Consider the following 21,058-nt stretch of genomic DNA (forward strand, 5'->3'; position numbering starts at 1 on the left):
GGCTTTCTTCGTGACGGGGCACGCGAAAACCGACCCTGAACCCGCGGAACATAGCTCACACGCCGCTTCGCTGACGCTAAGAAATCAAAGCTAGAAAGACGCTGAAACCACCCGACGCTTGGATAGCTAGACAAGCACCAAGATCTATAGTGTCAGGCTATCAGCGTTTCCACTTGCAGGCTGAAACATATCGAGTACGTACGTGCTGTGTTTCGTTGATGGTTGCGCACTGGTCGCATGGTTCAGCGGCGTGTCGCGATGCCACGTCCATGGTCCTTGTCTATATGTAGTCCCTCCTTCGGTCGTTCTCGTTGCCTTCTCTCCGCTTTGTATCCGCCATGGCAACTGGGAGCAAAGCAATACTGGCCCTCGCCATACTCGCCGCCTCCTCCTTGTCCGTCTCGCGCGCCGTGACATCGCCCTACGTGCGGCCCAAGCCGAGGACGACGCTCTCCGAGCTCAAATCGGTTCTTGAGGACGCCCAAGGCCAGACGCCGCAGCAGGTACGCTTCACGAATGCTCCTGCATATCATGGTAATTCCTCCGCAGCTCTAGTTCTTAAAATATTCTCCAATGATTGCTTAGAAGCTTTTCTTAAACCATTTGATCAAACTCAGCTCACTGGGTTGAAATAAAAGGTTCCGTGTGCAAGTTAAAGTGAGTGTCTATGAAGCTCTCAAGTTATTTATCTATGTGGCTTTAACTTTGATATTGTTCGCAAAAAAAACTTTGATCCCTAATATTGGTAATAAAACTACTTACCCGGTTTAATCATTTCTCATTTGGTTAAAGTAGTAGCTATTTCTGAGTTACCACTTGAAAGGAAGTGATTTAATCCAACCGACTAATCTCGGGGAGAAATTCGCCAATCTTCTTGGATTAAAAACCTCTCCATTGGCTCCTCTCACCTGCTCTCCCTTCTCAACGAAGGAGCGCCTCCGATCCCCTTGATCTCTCAAGAGCCTCCCCCCTCCTCTTCATCTTGCTTGAGTTTTGTTGCAATGATATTGCAAGCATTCAAAAAAGATGAGGTTTATATTGCACAAATTGGATGATCATCGTAGTTTAACTAAATCACACTGTGGGGAAGGCGCCTGAACATACCCCCTCTGCTCGTGGCAATGCACCTAGAAATATAAGATCGTGACATAATATTCGTGCAATATAAAGGTGAAGAAATAACTTTCTCTAAGTCGATTGAGCCTGATTCAGATAAACTCAATTCTTTAGTTTTTTTTTGACCTGGATCTAGATGCAACTCATGCTGTCCTAAGGTCGACTGCAACATCTCTTTATAAACACCATTCCTACCGCCAAACCCTATTGCATCTAGTTCTATTGACCTGCCTCCTTTACCATCGTTGTCACTACCTCCGCATCAAACCGCCCACGTCATGTCGCCGCATCGCTAGTGAGCTTCACATCATGCTTTCATGGTGCCCCTCTCGGCTTCACTAATGTGAGTGATTATAGGAAATGAAAATAGTCAGCGTACCTTAATTACAAGAGATTTTCATCAAATAACAATTTGACATTCTTCACGTGCCAGTGTGCCACAAAGTGGCGTTCATCGTGGCCATGCATGGTGGATTCATGGATAATAAACTAGGGATGTGAAAGGTAGCAAGCAAGGTATATGCTTTGTTGCCTAGTGGTATCTTGAACAAAGAGTGTGGCTGGATTCACAGAAGGATGCCAGCAAGGATCGCTTCGAGCGTTGTATAACTAGTTTGCATTTGCTTTCTGGCTACTGGCCTCCCAAGAACGCGACAGGAGACAAAATGCGCTCGGTTGAGCTTTTGGTTGTACATCAGTAAGCTTTTGTTGCAGTATTCAGAGACAACAAGAAATCTAAGTTAGGTAATTAGTCGTACGTGAAGTTGGCTTTCATATTGCTTTCTTAATTTAGTCAAAAAATGGTAATCACAAATCTCACCAGATCGAATCCCAACAAATATCACCTGTAGAGTGACCCATTTCCTAGCGCGGAAGACTTCTTATTTCTTGTCCACGCATTGTAGCTTTACCTGGCCCTTCATGATTTTCAGAAAGTCTTTATTTTTTTGGTTTTTTCAATCACGTGATGTATTCATATTTTTCTCTGGACGCCAAAATTGAGCTCCAGAGTGAACAGTTTTGGACCAAAGAATTACCACGTGACAACTTAGTTTTTACTTATTTTGATGGCAGTTGTTATCTGTCGTCGGCTAAAAATTGGATTGGTAGCAAGTCAGTCCACTTCGCGGATTAAAACCCAAATGTTCTATATATTCTTATAATTTTCTTTTCTTTATTTTTTCTTTTTTGCAAGATTTATGATAAAAAATGGAAATATGGTTTAGTGATCTGGATTGTCTGTCTTGCACTTTAGAGTGAATTCCTACTTTCACCCCTTAGTTATGCAGTTGGGACTATCCCACTTAGTGTTACTTCTACAAAAATATCCAATCTAGGAGACTTTAAACGTGGTTTTACAAGAAGAAGATGGAGAAAGGAAGTATCAAGAACCAAGAAAACGAAATTCAGTTATAAAAATGTAAGTAATTGTAGGAAAGGAAAATAGTTAGCGTACCCTTAATTACAAGAGATTTGCATCAAATAACAACGTGAAGTTCTTAACTTGCCAGTGTGCCACAGCGTGGGGTTCATCGAGACCATGCATAGTGGATTCAGGGACCAAGAGTATATGCTTTGCTGTCTAGTGGTATCTTGGACCAAAAGAGTGGTTGGATTCACGGAAGGAGGCCAGCAAGGATCGCTTCGAACGTTGTATAACTAGTTTGCATTTGCTTCCTGGCTACTGGCCAACCAAGAACGCGACAGGAGAAAAACGAAATGCGCTCCGTTGAGCTTTTGGTTGTATGTCAGTAAGCTTTTGATGCAGTATTCAGATATGACAAGAAATCTAGGTTAGGTTATTAGATGTTGGCTTTCATGTTGCTTCCTTAATTCAGTAAAAAATGGTAACCACAAACCTCACCAAAATCCCAACAATATCACCTGTATAGTGACGCATTTCCTAGCACGGAAGACTTCTTAAGTTTTCTTGTCCACGCATTGTAGTTCTAGCTGGTCCTTAGGACGAGCCGTTTTTGCACCCAGGAGCATATGCTTCCAATTTTTAAAATGAGTTCTAAATCGTAGTTTAAAATGTTAAAAAGTTTTGAACAAAAAATTGACGCATAGCCGTCGACTTTCTATGTGCTCATAAAGTCGTTGGGCCGAAAACCACGTAGGACACAAAAACAAATTTCTGTTCAGATATTTTTTGACATTTGAAAAAAAATTCTGCATAGCAGGAGCATATGCTCGCAAGTTCAAAAGTGCATTTCCGTGGTCCTTCATAATTTTCAGCAAGTCTTTATTTTTTGTTTTTTTTCCACTCACGTGATGTATTCGTATTTTCTTTTGACGTCACAATTGAGCCGACGTTTTGTAGAGTGAACAGTTTAGGAGCAACCAAGAATTGCTCCATGACAACTTATTTTAACTGTTTTGATGGCAATTGGCATTCATCGTCGGCTAGAAAATCGAATGGTGGGACTAAAATCCAAACTTTCTCTTCTTATACTTTTCCATTTTTTATAAAATTAAAATGGGATCAATATGATTGATAAAAAAGGAAATACAGATTATTGATGGGGCTTGCACATTTTTCTTTCAAAAATTTCACCGAGCTATTGATAATTATCTATGGCGTATAAAGAACCTAAAAAGTAAAAAAAGATAGCCATGACTACGTACATATGTGACTACATACACTGGCACGAGCCGAAGGCAAGCCGTCGTCCTTACCCAGTTACCCTCTATCACCGGAGTCGGTGCTCTGAAGAAATAGCTAATTCAACTTCCTTGCATGTGCACGTATCAACCTTAGGCTCTGATAGGATGAGGGTTACATGGATCACCGAAGACGATGCACCGTCGACCTTAGAGTATGGCACGGTCTCAGGCCAGCACTACCCATTCTCAGAGACCGGAACAACCACAAGCTACTTGTACCTCGCCCTCTACCACTCCGGCAACATCCATGACGCCATCATCGGCTCGCTGAAACCCAGCACGACGTACTACTACCTGTGCATCTCCGACCAGTTGCTCGAGTTCTCCTTCCGGCCATCGCCGCCCAGCCTCCCCTTCCGAATTGCGAGGCTTCTTCTCAAGCTGTGTCCCAATGTAATGGTTGAACAAAGCATATAGCGAAGGAGGATAGTTCTTTGTTGGGTCGAGGATGACCCCTGGAGGTCGCGAGCCCCCGGAATGGCTGCGAGGCCGTAATACTTGAGCATCTTCAGGTCAATGCCGATAGCATCGCTGCAGAATCTGATCGACTTATCCCGAGGAATTCCATGAGGGCCTCTAGAACTGTATCCGTGTGCAGAATGTGGAAGACGAGCACTTCCCTGGCGACGCAGAGTTGGAGGACGGCGGCGTGCTGCCTCTGCTGGAGTGGAAGGTCCTTCTGGCTTCCTAGCTTCGTAGTGGTGAACTCGCAGTCCACGCTGATGGAGGTACTTGGTCGGAGCGGTGTCGAGGTACTTTTCCTTCACACGGTGGATCCACCTCTTCATCCTCTTAGCACGATGGGTGAAGGTCTCACACAGAAGGTCATGCCTTCCTCGTCGAAATGGTACACCCTGGAGGGTGCTACGAAACCCTCCATTGGGGCAGAAGCTTCGTGTTCTTGGATTTTGGTGGACGAAGACAGAATTTGGAGGGATCGATCGAGATCGGAAGATAGTCTGGGAGTAATCATAGTAGAATCAAATGTGAAAATGATAAAAAAGGAAATACAATTAATTGATCTAGATAGTGGAGCTTCCTTTTTTTCAAAATTCCACCGATCTATTGATAATTATCTATGGCACAAACCGAAGGCGTACCGTCGTTATTGCCCCTCCATCATCGGTGTCGGTGCTCTACAAGGATGGCATTGGGTAGGGTATGGACATGGTAGAGAAATACCATACCCATACTCGTATAGTAACGGGTAGAAAGCTGTACCCATACCCGTACCCATGGGTAGGAAACTCTACCCGTATCCATTGAGTACCCAATGACCCAATGGGTAGATCAAATAGTACATTCATAATTTTACATTTAGCGATAGCATATTTGATAAAAATCAATTATCTCAACTCAATAACAGATAGTTGAGTACATGCCAATTATTAAAATTTCAAAATCACAATCACATTCATAGCTTAGAAGTCAACAAGATTAGAAGAGTCACACAAGATTGACAATTGATGACAACTTAACATAGGTTCGCAAAACCAATAACTTGTCTATTTAATTGCATAGATCTACATATCAGTAGAAATGCGTAGGGTATGGGTATATTCATGGGTACAATACTACGGTACCACGTGGATAAAATTGCAAGCCCTAAAGAAATTGTTATTCAACTTCGTTGCAGGTGCACGTATCAACCGTGGGCTCTGACAGGATGAGGGTGACATGGATCACCGAAGATGATGCATCGCCGATCGTAGAGTACGGCACGACCTCAGGCCAGCAGTACCCATTCTCAGAGATCGGAACAACCACGAGCTACTCATACCTCGCCCTCTACCACTCAGGCAACATCCACAACGCCGTCATCGGCCCGCTGAGACCCAGCACGACGTACTACTACCGGTGCAGCGGCGACCGGTCGCGCGAGTTCTCCTTCCGGACGCCGCCGCCCAGCCTCCCCTTCGAGTTCGTCATCGCCGGTACTGCATTCGCATGAAATGCTCCTCGATATTACGTGAAAGTTGTGCTAGTTTTTCAATTGGTAGTGTATTTAGAGAAGGGAATCTTGTAAAGTGGGTAGTCAAAATCGTGGAACCCAGGGATGGACATCCCTATACCATGCAAGGGCCCAGATATCCACAACGCCCGAGATCAGCTGCACGAACGCATTTTCGGATTTTACATTATTCCGGTCTCTTGTTATATGGCACGCTTTGATCGATTATGGGACGAACAGGTGATCTCGGCCAGACCGGATGGACGAAGACCACGCTACAGCACATCGCCGCCGCCGACTACGACATGCTCCTCCTCCCCGGCGACCTGTCGTACGCCGACTTCTTCCAGCCGCGCTGGGACTCCTACGGCCGCCTCGTCGAGCCGCTGGCGAGCGCGCGGCCATGGATGGTGACCGAGGGGAACCACGAGATCGAGAAGGTACCCTTGCTCGAGCCGCGTAGCTTCAAGGCCTACAACGCGCGGTGGCGCATGCCGTATGACGCCGGCGCCTCGCCGTCGGGATCGAACCTCTACTACTCGTTCGACGTGGCCGGCGGAGCCGTGCACGTCATCATGCTGGGCTCGTACTCCGACTACAAGGCCGGCACGGCGCAGCACAGCTGGCTGCAGGGCGACCTCGCCATGATCGACCGGGGCAAGGTGTCGTTCGTGGTGGCGCTGGTGCACGCGCCGTGGTACAACAGCAACAAGGCCCACCAGGGGGAGGGCGACGACATGCGGGACGCCATGGAGGCGCTGCTCTACGGCGCTCGCGTGGACGCGGTGTTCGCCGGCCATGTGCACGCGTATGAGCGGTTCACGCGCGTGTACGAGGACAGGGAGGATCCGTGCGCGCCGGTGTACGTGACGATCGGCGACGGCGGGAACCGGGAAGGGCTCGCGGACAAGTACATCGACCCGCAGCCGAAGACTTCGGTGTTTCGGGAGGCTAGTTTTGGGCATGGAAGGCTGCAGGTGGTGAATGCGACGCATGCGCTTTGGACGTGGCACCGGAACGACGACGACGAGCCTGTGGTGGCCGATCAAGTGTGGATCACCAGCCTAGCATCCAAGCCGGCTTGTAACAAGTGAGTGGCAGCTCAAGCCTAACCCTAACATGTACTATCGATGCTGGAATGATGGAGTGAATTGTTCGTGGTTGATGATAGCCGGTCATCAACCCGTGCCGACTAGCATATTGCGCATAATTATACTTAGTAAAATCTTATGAAAAACAGATTAATGTACTTGGTTTTTTAGGAACTGGAAATATGTAAAGGAAAAATAAGCTTGCTGCTCAAATTGCTAATCTCATGTTATATACTAACATATTCTCATTTCCTAGGTGTGTTATCCTATCATTGGGTAATATAAGGTGGTTCGGACCTTAGTAGCCAATGTTTAACAGTTCCTAACCCTAATAGACTAATGGTTCATCCGATGTGTTCCTTTACACAGAATGGTTAAATAGGGTTGAGTTAGGAAGATAAATTGTTGATTATTGCTTCTATGTCCACTAGTAGGTAAAAGGCTACAGAGGCACGACTAATAGCAGCGGGTGCAGAAAGGCGCACGCAACTGCTCTTTCTAGCAGCGGCCGGAAAAAGCGCACACGACTAGTTAGCTGGTAACGGCAGCGTGTGGATCGAAAGCACACACGACTAGTAAGTGGGGACCATATTTGCAGATGACAATAAAATACCAGAAGCGGGTTAATCGTGTAACATGCATGTACGTTGTTAGTAGCAGCCCGCGCAATACTGGCACGCGACTGATATCGGTGTCCCGTACCTAACAACCGCATTAAAGTCTACTTTTTGTGAGTGTGCACGATTCATCAATGGCTGCATTGTATAAGATGATAAGTATAGTGTGTTAACGCACCAACTTCGATGCTATATATATGTATGTATCCGCCACACTCTCTCAAAACACAAATTTTCGCGAAGATTTTCGTCTATTGATCGTGGGAAGCTCCTATGGCAGAGCTTCTCGAAGATGTCTTATGATTATAGCTCTTTCGCTAGCACTTATAAGACATCTTCGAGGAGCTCGCCTTAAGATTGGCAGCGTCCAACAGGCGCGCCACACGGCTTGTAATATCCCAGGATTTGGGGTTACAAAAATAGAGGAAACAGATGTGTGCATTGCATTCATGCATAGAAAATTCCGGGAATTTTCGCGCTTTAAAGTAAAACATGTCACAGTAACTGAAGTTTCACTTGACCTGATGGAATTGAAGTAGCTCATCAAGTCAAGTGCTATAAACCTCAATGTGACCTTGCTAAAACCTTATTTTGGGTAGAGATGATTTGATCTAAGGGGTTAGATCAAATGGAACTAAGACCAACACAATAACATATTAATCAAGGATCAATTGCTTGATCTTATAAAAGATCATAATATGGTAATCCTTGCCATAACATATGAACATCTATTCAAATGCAAACCAATTAAAAATAAAATGAAGAAACTATTCTTGACTTATCTTTTTCATGTCTTAAATTAATCCATGTTCCTACCATAAACCTCATGGTATTCATTTTACTTCATTCTTGGAAACATGACAAGGAGATCAACTCTAAGAAATATACATTCTTCTCTATTCCAAATTATTATTCATCAAACTTAGAGAGGTGAGAGTTCTATATTAATTATTAGTGAAGCAAAGACAAACTTTGAGCTAAACCTTGGATATACATCCATGTATTAAAATCATCACCTTTAAGAGGAACCCTAGGATATTATTCAAGACAATCCATAGAGAGAGAATCCATTTATGTTAAACATAGATATTGATGATCACATCAGTCTCTATGGAGCCTAACCTCAGGTTAGTATTAAAGTCCTTTCTAAATGAGAGAGACCATTCATACCAATCCTAGCTTTATCTATTTAAGAATCAAGGACAATTCTTGAAATAAAGTAATAGGACCTAAACCATTTCACCTTGGAATGGTGAGATAATCTAGGATCAAATGGAATAATACCATATCCATGAATTGATAAAGTAAGAAGGAGACTAATCCAACCAAGATAGCCAAGTGGAGTCTTAGTCTAGATACCTAAGGAAATATTAGGAGTACACCATAAACCCTAGAGTAACTATTTCTATATGAGAGAGCTCAAGCTATGGTGTTACACTCAAGTTAGTTGAGGCAACACTTGAATTTGAGGGAGAGAACTATCCATACAACCAGATGATTATATCCTCATTCCTTGAGAAGAACTCTAAGGGAATATCTCAGGCATTCTGCTGGGATACAACCTATTGAGACAACCATAGCCATGTCCACCCAAGAAAGTATAAAAGAAGTACTATACCCTAGTTGATCAAGACAATACTTGAACTTAGAAGTGAGAAACCTAGTTCATGAGAGATACCTTATGAAGCCAAACCTTAATCATTATATATTGGGTAATGATCATATACTCTAAGAATTGGGAGTAGAAGCCATTGAGAATAAGTTGCTCATGAAAATGCCATGATCATGCTTTGGAGAAATAGAAGAATAAGCCATAAGTTAAACCCTATATGATAAGTATATATCATTCACCACATGAAATTATAGGGAGATCACTAGTAAGCAACCCTAGGCTTATATCTCAATCCTAACTTGTGAATCATTTGGTGATCATAAGTAGAATCTTACCACATCTCTATTCCATTTATTCCTCAATTAAAGAACCTAAGAAAACCTTAGAGTCAAACTCTATACTTTATATGGTGAGAAACCATTCATCCATATAAACAAAGTTAACTATAAAAAGAACCATAACCACTTTAGTTACTTTAATGATAAATTAAGGATAATAATAGAAGTTTATTGGTAGAAAATAAAACCAATTCTCAAGTCCTTAGTAACTAAAGGAGAACATACATTATCAAGAAAGTAACCACCTTCTTAAGGATAGGGGAGATTAAACCCTAGCCAATGCAATATGGTGTCATCTCATTTATATAAGCTAAAACCATACCTCAATCCTAGTTGGTGCATCACTAGGGTGATCACAACTAAAACCTAAGCCACAATCAAGTTCCAACCCATGTGTCATTAGGTAAATAGAATTACAACCCTAGAATTGCACATTAATTAAATCTTATGCTTCAATTCTTGAACATAAGAAAAACCTTATGCTACATTTTATAATTAAAACCATATGTGTGGTGATCAATCATTTATCTTTGTAACCAAGATCAACCATGATGGAAACAATACCTACTTAGATACTTTCTAAGATAATGATAGTATTAACCTTAAAAGGGGGTTATAATAGAAATTATAAAACCCTAATACATTGGTGCTCACATAAAATCATATGCAAGTGACAAATTCCTCAAATAGAAACCAAGCCCTAATAACAATCTCTGAAATACTTTGAGTTCAAAGTATCAACTCTAATCATTCCAAAGGATTTGATTCATAAGAAAAAGGAAATTAAAATGAGAATATCAACTCATGTCTAATTGCTATCTTGAATAAGCCCACATGTATGAAATTTAATCAAATATAAAATACTTTCTTCAATTAGGAGAGTGGTGAAATAGTCATTGCACTACATCTTCATTGAATTAACATAACTGAGACACCTGCAAAATAGAAAAGAATTAAAATATGAATTCAAATCTGAATTCAAAATAGAATTATAAAACAGAAAAGAAAAGAGAAAATAGAAAAGGACTTACCTAGCTCACCTGGCCGAGCAGCCCAGCACCGCAGCCCACCAGCAGTCCATGACCAGCCCAGCAGTCAGAGACCAATCCAGCCCACCATACCTCTTCATGAAATATCAACGAGAGGGGGCTTCGTCCTCATCCTCTCTTCAGGCATGGACGACAGCACGACAACGTGCTCGGATTCTCCTCGGCGCTGGCGATCCCTCCTTCCTCGACGACGTGATGAGGCTCGCTCCAGCGCCTATAAAAACCCCAGCACGAACCCTAGTCCCAAATTTCTTCCTCCTCTGCTAAAGTTCTTCCCAGATGAAACCCTAACTCGCCCCGGCCATCTCCAAGCGCCGCCGATGGAGACCTCCTCAAGCCTCGCCGTGACCACCAACGTGACCGCCGTCCTCGACTTGCTCTTCCCGCAAGAGGAATCGAGCCGCCGTGCTCGGAATCGCCGTCGACGATCTCATCTTCTCTGACGCCGGCATCAAGCAATTCCGGCGACTGTGACCTCCCCTCGCCACGCCGACAAGCCCTTCGTGCTCGCGGTGAGTCGCTGACTCTCCAGAGCATCCTAGCTCTTCCTCTAGTGTCCCCTAGCATGCCCCGCACCGTAGGCCCGTGGGGACCGCCATAGCACCTCGCCGCCAGCCAAGCTCCGGCGACCATTGGGGGGCGGCACCACCACCATTCGGTTCATCTCGTCGTCCTCGTTCGAATGAGCACATACACGCGCTCGCGGGAGCCCTCCAGCGCCGGCGCCGTCCTTGACTGGCCGCCGGTGGTGGCCATGGTTGCCACATCGTCGCCACCGTGGCACTGACGTGGACACTGGCCCACTGATCAGTGTCAGGTGGGTAGAGTAGCCGGGTACAATTAGTATTTTTCCTATTTTTAATTCAAATTCTTAATTACTGAAACTTTGCAGATATTTATAAAATTCATTTTAACTCAGAAAAATATAAATGAGATATCAAAATTCTTATAAAAATAAAATATATTCAATAAAAATATAATATGAAATTTTTATTTTTAATCAAAATTTAATTGTTTAACCATTATTAATTAAGCCTTTTCATTTATTCTAAATTCAATTAAAATTCAATAATTAGGAAAACTTTCCAAATTAAACAAAAACCAGTTAATAAATAAAGAAAACATTAAAACTAATTTTATTTATTTGTTATTTTTGTTAAATCCTTATTAGAAGGATTTAAACCCTAAATAATAATTATCTTAATTATTAATTCTTTAAAATAATGAAATGCCAAATCCAATATTATTTTTATTTCAAAGTTATTATAACTTCAACTTTATAATTAAGTTATTAACCTAAGAAATATTGGGTAATTAGGAGACCCTAGGTCCATTATTAATAAAATTATAACCCCATAATTTTATGGGGAATCCTAAAACCCTAAAACCATTATGAACCCTAGCTCCATTAATTCATATGAACCCTTAATTGCTTCTAACCCTAACTATAGGTTAGAACATGTGATCATGATACTTTATTTTCAATCATAGAACCATAATTAGCAGCTAAATGCTTGTTCATATTCATATAGAATATAGGAACCCTATCACTAATAATTTAGCATCCTATGTATGCATACCCATCAAACCAAGAGGATCAAATAGGATCATTCAAGTCTAAATCCTAGTTCCTATGATCCAAATTATCAACCTTAATCATTCCTATTTATCATCACACCATTGTGATGAACTCCAATAGCAACTATGCCAAATATTATGCATTACTTATCCATACTCCATTAAACCCTGCAAATGCTAAAGAATTAGGAATCATCCTATTTAGGAACCAACCATTCTTTACTTAGTGGATTCAATAGCAAACCCTAGACAACCTCAACTCTAATTGAGATACTTCTTATTAATTAAGAAGTATGTTCTTCAAAAGTTATTCTTTTTAAGTAAATAAAGAATTATCATCAACCTGTTTAATAGGATCTATAAACCCTAGCCAACTATCACCAGCAAGGTATACCAACCTTGATAGCACCTATGTATAATGATTTTCTTAAGATGTGCTTCACTAAAAACCATATAAGCTCCAGATGTTGATGAATTCAACTTTGTTGGGATCCATCTAATCCTTACTCCAGAAACTAATTGGAACCATAGGAAACCATAGAACCCACAAACCCAATTATCATACTTGTTCTTTATCACAGAACATGTTCTTCAAAAGTTATTCTTCTGAAGTATATGCTAAGTAATCATTAACCATGCCATATAGTACCAAAACCAACAATTGTTCATTACATGTTAAGATTATACCAAATGCTATTGGTGTGTGATAGTAATGTTATTGTTATGATATATTGCATTACTTGTTTATGATACCAAGTAACCAATCCTTAATAAGAACCTTGTTTGTGAGTCACTCTGAAAGTGCAACACACCCTAACCCAAGCATACCAACTCACTAATCCTAAATCATCGGGGTTAGGTCACGCTTAGAGCGATTGCATCTTATACTTATGCATTATTGCATCCTTGCCAATATTTTAAACATCGTTCTTACTGGACGATGATGCTATTTCAGAATTTGGAGTTATTGCGTATCGAAGACCTTGCCTGCATAATCTTGCAGTCACGAAAGGCAAGTTCATCGCTTGCTCATGTCATTTGAGTATTTTTACCAAGTTACTTGCAAAGTACTATACTTATCACTCTTGCATGAAAAGCAAAAATACTATTTTCATAACTATGAATATGACTATGTGGTGGGCAATGGAACCATGGTATGAGTATGGTGGTGGTTCCTTTGCAATGGGTTTGTATCCATCTAGGATTTAACAACAAATGTCTTCTAGTGATTCTTGTGCCGTAATACCCGTGTTAACCATAAGATCTGGAGTGGGACGGAGTAGTCAGTTGTGTTTCTTCCTCTCGTTCATCAACGGATGCGCTTACCGTAGTCACTTGAATCCTGAGGGACAAGCGGAGTGGTTGGGGAGCCCTAAGTCCCCACAGTAATGCGGTCTAGGATGGGTTGCAACAACCGGCGAATGTATCGGGCTAGGATGCCTGATAGTAGTCGAGGCCGGATGGTATCCTATGGATACGCTGGCCGGCGAGGACCCAAGGTCGGAATTGCAACAAAGGGTGGGTGGGTGTTCGGGGCCGTGGAGGAACACAATGATTGGCTGGGACCTTATACCTGGCCTCACACCAAGGAAGTGTGGACGGAGTCTATAGCCCGGTTGGCAACAAGGTTAAGATATCTTATGGGTAAAGCAACACACCTCTGCAGAGAGTAATGAATCGTGACCTGTCACTCCCTGTTCCGGGTTTTCGAACTGTGAACGCTGCCGGAAAGGAACTCCATGAAGTTCTAGTAAACCGCTGAAGGCTGACGGACATAGTTCTTCTGAATAAAAGAAACCTTTTGAAGAAATTATTATAAAAACCTCCATTGGTATTAGACTTTCTGGTCTAATGCCGTAGCTAGTGCATTAAACACCTCTTTCCTATAATGAACTTGTTGAGTACGCTTGTACTCATCCCACTCTTAAATCCCCTGCTTAGATATGGAGGCATCGAAGGAGGATCTACAGTGCAACTCGAAGGCCGAGGAGTCAACAACTACTTCAAGGGACAGGACCCTGACAGAAGAGTCAAACACCACATCTAACAAGGAGAAAACCTAGATTAGCAATTGAAGGGAACTAGCTCCCTAAACGTAGCTCCTATTTAGCTAGAATCTATTCATAGCCTCTATAGCTAGTCAAAACCTCTACAAGTAGAGTTCGTGATAAGATTAGATTACGAGTCGTTCTTCTGGAGTTTATTTGCAGTCTTACCTCATTGTAGAGTAGGAGGCTATGTTGATCTTATGTAAAGAGTCGGAGTTGTAATTCTATAGACATGCCTTGGACCCACATATTTTTCAGTTGTACCACTCTGAGCGATGTAATACTAGTGAAACGATGTTTCATTGGTGTTATGTCAGACTTGCATACTACGCCATGCAGTGGTATGCCGGGTCACCACACGGCTACACTACAAGGAATCCGTCAATACATGATGCTTCAAAAACGTCACTAAAAACGTCATAGTGGATTGGCTATGACATTTTTTTGACGGTTTTGAGAACGTCGAAGCTGAGCGTCAGCAATGACCGTTAGTGGCGGTCTTTGTAGAAACATCATAGCTAGACGATTGCGATGTTTTATAAACGTCATAGTTTTAACAACGTTTTAAACCGTCATTGTTGATCTAGACAAGCCACATCAGGTCCGATGTGGCAATCCGACGTGACAAAACTGTGACGAAAAAATAACGTCATTATCTAAAATCAGCCCAATTCATTCAGTCTATTATATGGGTCAAGCCAAGTAATGCTGAATTTTTTTCGGGTTTGTTAGGCCTTGGCCTGTTACGAGCCCAATTCTTATTGTGCTTTTGCCTTTTAATCCATTTCAGTATTGGGATTTTCGAATTTTGGTTTCCTCAATCCAAAAAATGTAGATTTCATTCTGATTCAACAAATTTGATACAATGCAATACGATTCAGCAAATTTGATCCAATACATTTCAGAAACTAGATCCAGTTAAGCTCATTATTACAATATAAACATACACTTCTCATCACAGCAAGTTGGAATAATCATAAAAAATATGCTCAATTAGCACAGGAAAATACAAATTACCGTCGACCTAGCTCGCTTTGCTGCGCCCGTTTTTTTTTCCGCGTAATGTGTGTTGGTTTCCCCTTAACTTTTTGTTGTGATGGTTTAAACGAAATGAATCAACACAGACAAATGACTGCACCAGCCGAAGCATAAACAAATCAAATAAACACGCTAGGAGCAAACCAAACGTACCCAAATCAGGAACCATTGTTCCAAAAAGACACACCCGCAGCATCACATTCTCAATCTCCCAGTAAAACATTGGTACAGGCTGCCTCCTCCAACATCAAAAAATGACCAGTGCACAAACAATTTACATCGTTGCAAAAACGATAATGATGAAAGAACAAATCAGATCCGAAACACACCGAAAGCCAAAGCAGACGCATGGCACCAAGGGTGGCGGGGCAGAAGAGCACCCCCAAACAATATATGTTTTGATTACACTTTGTTGCACTTTTATACATTTTTTGGCAATAACCTATTAACAAGATGTCACAGTGCCAGTTCCATGTTTTCTGCTGTTTTGTATTTCAGAAAAGTTGTACAGGAAATATTCTTAGAATTGGACGAAACAAAATCCTAAGTCAATATTTTACCGTAACGAAGACGAAGTCCGAACGGGGACGAAGAGGCGCCACAGGGCAGCCAGACCACCCCATGGCGCGACCTGGGCGTGGCCCGCACCTAGGGGTGGTGTGGGCCCCCAGGCGGCCACCGACCTCGCTCTTCCACCTATTTTCACGATCTCGGAAAAAACCTAAACACCCGAGCCTCCATCCACGAAAAGTTCCGTCGCGGCCTCCATCGCAGACCCTAGCTCGGGAGGGTTCTGATGCTCTTCCCGGCACCCTGCCGGAGAGGGAGATCATCACTGGAGGCCTCTACATCGCCATGCCTGCCTCCGAAGTGATGCGTGAGTAGTTCATCTCTGGACTATGGGTCCATAGCAGTAGCTAGATGGTTGTTTTCTCCAATTTATGCCTCATGTTTAGATCTTGTGAGCTGCCTATCATGATCAAGATCATCCTTATGTAATGCTACATGTTGTGTTTGCTAGGATCCGATAAATATTGAATACTATGTTGAGATCGGTTATATATACTTATCATATGTTATTTGTGATCTTGCATGCTCTACGTTGCTAGTAGATACTCTGGGCAAGTAAATTCTTGTGACGCCAAGAGGGAGTGATGAGGACATCCCTACTACACTACTACCTCCGTCATTGCAAGATGAAGACGATGCTGCTGTGAAACTCAAATCCAATGAAATCAGGATTGGACCAATGACACGAGCTCGTGCGAAGCTACTCAAACAACATGTGAACTTGTTCCTAAGTGATACTTTGATAGATGAGAAATTTATACTGTCTAAGTCCTATTACTTATGTATGATCAGGTATGAAGAGGAAGCAAGCATCGCACGAGGAGAAGAGGAGCAGCTGTACGTGAAGCTGGACATGAAGCTGGCCATGAAGACATCCCATGGAAGCGCGAGGGAGGAGAGGGAGGCATGCGCGAGGGAAGAAGACGAAGTCCAGGCCGGACCAGGTCCCGGTCAGACCGGCCGCCACGCCGGCGCGCCCGGCCACCCGCCCAGTCCAACCGGACGCCACGCCGGGGGCCGCCCGGCGCCAACCGGAATCCACGCTCGTGCCAACCGGGCGGGGTACTGAGCCACACGACCCGTCCCCGGTCACCACCCGGTGCCAGGACCGGTTTGAACCGGCCTGACCTGGTCCCAGACCCGGTCGACCGGCTCCTGAGCCGGCCGTGTCCGAGTCCGTCTCGGCCAGATATAATCTGGGTCGGTTTTCTATGTATCTTTTCGACCTCTAGTCGTCCTGAACCCCTATATAAGTGCCCAGGACGCCCCCAAATTAGGTTTAGACCATGTTTAAGATAAACCCTAGTTCATAGTTGATTGCTTTGCAACTCTATTGAATCCCTACACCATATTGCATTGATTTGGTGTATACCCTGAAAAAGTCTTGTGTGATCTGCTGTTCCATTAGGAATTAGACGGTTGCAACTTACCGCTTCGTGGTCGGCGGCTACGTGCGCAAGTGTGTGGAGTTGCGAATATCTTGCAGGGTTGAGAGCTATTGCATTGGCGATAGGGACTAATCGAGAGATCTCGTTGCATCATACAAGTTATCATCCACTTCATCATCAAGTATCTCCGCTATGTTCATTCCATGATCATCATCACCACCATGCTTACTGAGAAGATCGGGCCACCCCTTATCATCTTGGTATCAGATTTCAGTGTTTCCTCGGTAAGCCATCCACAATCCACCCCATAGTTGAGTTGTGAGTGTTTTCCTATCCAGAAAAAGCCAAAAAAATATTAGGGTTAGGTTTTGCCATAGCCTTGGATTGCACTAATTTCACGTTTTAGTTGCTTTTCGTAGTTGTTTTTGCGTATCTTTTTCTTCCATCTAGTATTGTTAGGGTTTGTGTTTCCGCTATCATCTAGTTTTAGTTTTAGTTCTCTGAGTCCACATAGCGTACAGTGTGCTTGTCCCAACCATAGACACAGACTTTCAATATAAAGTGACTAGGAACTTCCCCATAAGAGACTAGTTTTACCGCTCGACAGGCTGCTCGTTAGGGTATGGTTTTGGTGCTTTGCAATTTCTGTTGGCCGTGTTATCAAGAGTTGAGTCATACAATCAGAAAAAAAAGAGAAAATCGAAAAGTAGCAAAAAGAGCTACATAGTTGCGTGTGCTACAAAAAGAAAATCCAAAAATAAAAAGTGAAGAGCTAGTAAGAGTCAAGTGAAGGCCTAGTTTACTTTTCTGCACCTGTAGTTGAGCAATCTTGTGCCTGTTTCGTTGAGCTTTGCTAGTGTCTCTCGAGTGCATTGTAACCAGTCATCCATATAGTTGCATTGCCACATTTATCGCCTTGTGTGAGTATCATTGGTTGTTCTACGGTCAGCGCTAGAGCTTGTTATTGGTGCAAATAGGTAGCCTACCTACAACCCACATATATCCTGCTTTGCCGTGTGATTTGTTCTTATACCCTTGATATTCGCTTCGCTACATCCGTTCAGTAGTTGTCCATACAAGTGGTAAGCAACACTAATTCACTTTGGAGCGGTAAGATTTCCTTTTCTTATCAGTTTTGAGTGAGTTGTGAGAGTACCACCATATATATTTGTTTTAGTGCACTAACCTACTAACCATGTATTCTAGTGATGAGAAAATTGTTAACCAGAAAAACAAGAATTCCGCTGATGTGATGACATGGAGGGAGTATGAAGCTCTTCGTAATGAGATGCGATGTGAATTCTGCACTCAGGACGATGAAGTTAGTGGGACTGTTCAGGAGATCTCCCAGAAGCTGGATGCTACTAATGAGACCGTCACTACAATGAAAGATCAAATGACGGATATCTAGCGCAGTCTTCAAGTTTTGCAACTAGCTGTTGATAATCTCACTCAACAACAGCAACAAGAAGAAGAAGACCCTGATCTTCAGGATGAAGCACCTGGAGTTGGTTGTGGTGCTGGACGTGGTAACTGTGGTCGTGGCTTTGTTGAACTCGGAGCTCGCCGTGCCTATCCACAACATCAAAACGATGGTTTGGGTAAGCCAAAGTTCTCAATACCCAAATTTGAAGGAGGTGCTGATGTTGAAGAACCTCACTTGGGAGCTGAAGATTGAGAAGTTGTGGCGCCTACATGACTATACTGAAGATAGGAAGGTTAAGCTTGCTTCTTTAGAATTTGATGGCTATGCATTGCGTTCGTGGGATGGAGTTACACGTGCTCGTCAAGAAGACAACGAGTAGCCAGTTCTTACATGGCGCGAGATGAAGGCCATTATGCAAGCTCGTTTCGTTCGCACTAATTATTTGCGGTCTATATATGATAAGTTGACCCTATTGAGACAAGGTGTGAGGACTGTTGATGAATATTTCATGGAGATGGAGATGCTTATGCAGCGTGGCCGTGACCGTGAGTCAATTCAGATGACAATGCATCGTTTTCTACATGGTTTGAAGTATGATATCAAAGGCATTGTTCGTCATCACAGTTACACTACTATGAATGAGTTGCTACATCATGCACGAGAGGGTGAAGCACAGTTGGCTGAAGAAGCGCAAATCAAAGGTCGTGCTATGGGAGCTGGGCGCTACACGCCTAGGGCACCTCCATCTACGGCGCCGGTGTCATCATCGCGCTTCGCACAGTTTTCTACTTCGTCTAGCAAGCCGGTTTCCAATGTGTCCAACACAAAGAGGTCCGAACCTGCTGCAAGTACAAGTGGTTCTAGCATGTCTACTGCGTGCAACCGTGATATGGCTTGTCATACATGTGGTGGCAAGGGTCACTTCAAGAGAGATTGTCCTAACCGCAAAGTTATGATTATTAATGAGGACAATGAGTATGAGACTGGAGATGATGTTGATCCATATGCTCCAGAATATGATGACTATAAAAGTGATGGTGTATATGCTTATCCGTCTGAAGCTCGCACTATTGTTGTGTCTCAGCGTGCTCTTAATGTGTTGCCTAGTGCATCTAGTCAACGCTTTAATTTGTTCCAAACAAAGGCTTTAGTTGGTCCTGACAAGGCTTGCAAGGTCATTATTGATGGCGGGAGTTGCCGCAATTTAGCAAGCAAGGAGTTGTGTACCAAGCTGAAGTTGAAGTATCTACCGCACCCGCATCCATACTATATTCAGTGGTTGAGTGACAATGGTGAGATGAAGGTAAACCACATGGTGCATGTTGAGTTTGAGATTGGACCATATAAGGATTCCATTGATTTTGATGTGGTTCCTATGATGGTGTGTCACCTATTGTTGGGTCGGCCATAGCTCTATGACCGTTCTGTGCAACACAATGGCCGTGCCAATACATATCACTTGGAGTTCAAGGGCAAGAAAATCAACTTGCAGCCTATGTCACCACAGCAAATTGTCAATGAATCTCGTCAGAAAGTTGAAGTAAACTTGGAGGATGCACCTATAGATAGGCGAGTTAATTGTAATGCCGTGAGTGATATAACGAAAAGTGAGAGAGTGAATTCCTTAGTCTTATTAGCCACCGAAGAGGACATGAGATAATTTAGTGAGGATCCTACATCCATGCCTCTTGTGCTCATGTACAAGGGTGAGGTTTTGGTTTCTAACGACATGTCCCCTATTTCTCTTGGTGTTTCTAGTGTTTTGCAGGAATTCCGCGATGTGTTTCCGGAGGAGGTGCCCGCAGGATTGCCACCATTGCGTGGTATTGAGCATCAAATAGACTTGATCCCCGGCGCCTCGCTGCCCAACAGGGCGCCATATAGGACAAACCCCGAAGAGACGAAGGAGATACAGAAGCAAGTACAAGCGCTACTCCGCAAAGGTTACATCCGCATAAGCCTTAGTCCTTGTGATGTTCCTGTTATTCTAGTTCCTAAGAAAGATGGTACATGGCGCATGTGTGTAGATTGTAGAGCGATAAACATCATTACTATTCGATATCGTCATCCAATTTCTCGTTTAGAGGATATGCTAGATGAATTGAGTGGTGCTGCTGTTTTCTCTAAAATTGATTTGCGTAGTGGTTATCATCAAATTAGGATGAAAGAGGGGGATGAATGGAAAACGGCCTTTAAAACAAAATTTGGTTTATATGAGTGGTTAGTAATGCCTTTTGGTTTAACTAATGCCCCTAACACTTTCATGAGACTGATGAACCATGTTTTCCGTGATTTTATTGGCAATTTTGTGGTTGTGTACTTTTATGACATATTAATTTACAGCCGCAATGAATCTGATCATACTATACATATTCGACATGTTTGCAAGTGTTGTGTGATAAAAAACTTTATGGTAATCTTGAGAAGTGCACATTTTGCAAAGATAAGGTCATATTTCTGGGTTATGTTGTCTCTAACCATGGAGTAGAAGTAGATGTGTCTAAAATTGAAGCTATTCAAAATTGGCCTACTCCCATAAATGTAAGTAAAGTAAGAAGTTTTCATGGTC

General features: G+C 42.9%; 1 protein-coding gene across 1 annotated transcript; it reads left to right on the forward strand.

Annotated features, from left to right (window-relative positions):
• Window positions 1-392: 392 nt before the first annotated feature.
• LOC124658434 (probable purple acid phosphatase 20) lies at window positions 393-6,828 on the forward strand. The gene is made up of 3 exons (XM_047196770.1): window positions 393-503; window positions 5,420-5,717; window positions 5,975-6,828. The coding sequence occupies exons 2-3, from the start codon at window positions 5,450-5,452 to the stop codon at window positions 6,826-6,828; spliced, it is 1,122 nt and encodes a 373-aa protein (XP_047052726.1). The 5' UTR covers window positions 393-503; window positions 5,420-5,449.
• Window positions 6,829-21,058: the final 14,230 nt, after the last annotated feature.

The sequence above is a fragment of the Lolium rigidum genome, chromosome 5 (assembly GCF_022539505.1).
Source record: "Lolium rigidum isolate FL_2022 chromosome 5, APGP_CSIRO_Lrig_0.1, whole genome shotgun sequence".
Classification (NCBI taxonomy): domain Eukaryota; kingdom Viridiplantae; phylum Streptophyta; class Magnoliopsida; order Poales; family Poaceae; genus Lolium; species Lolium rigidum.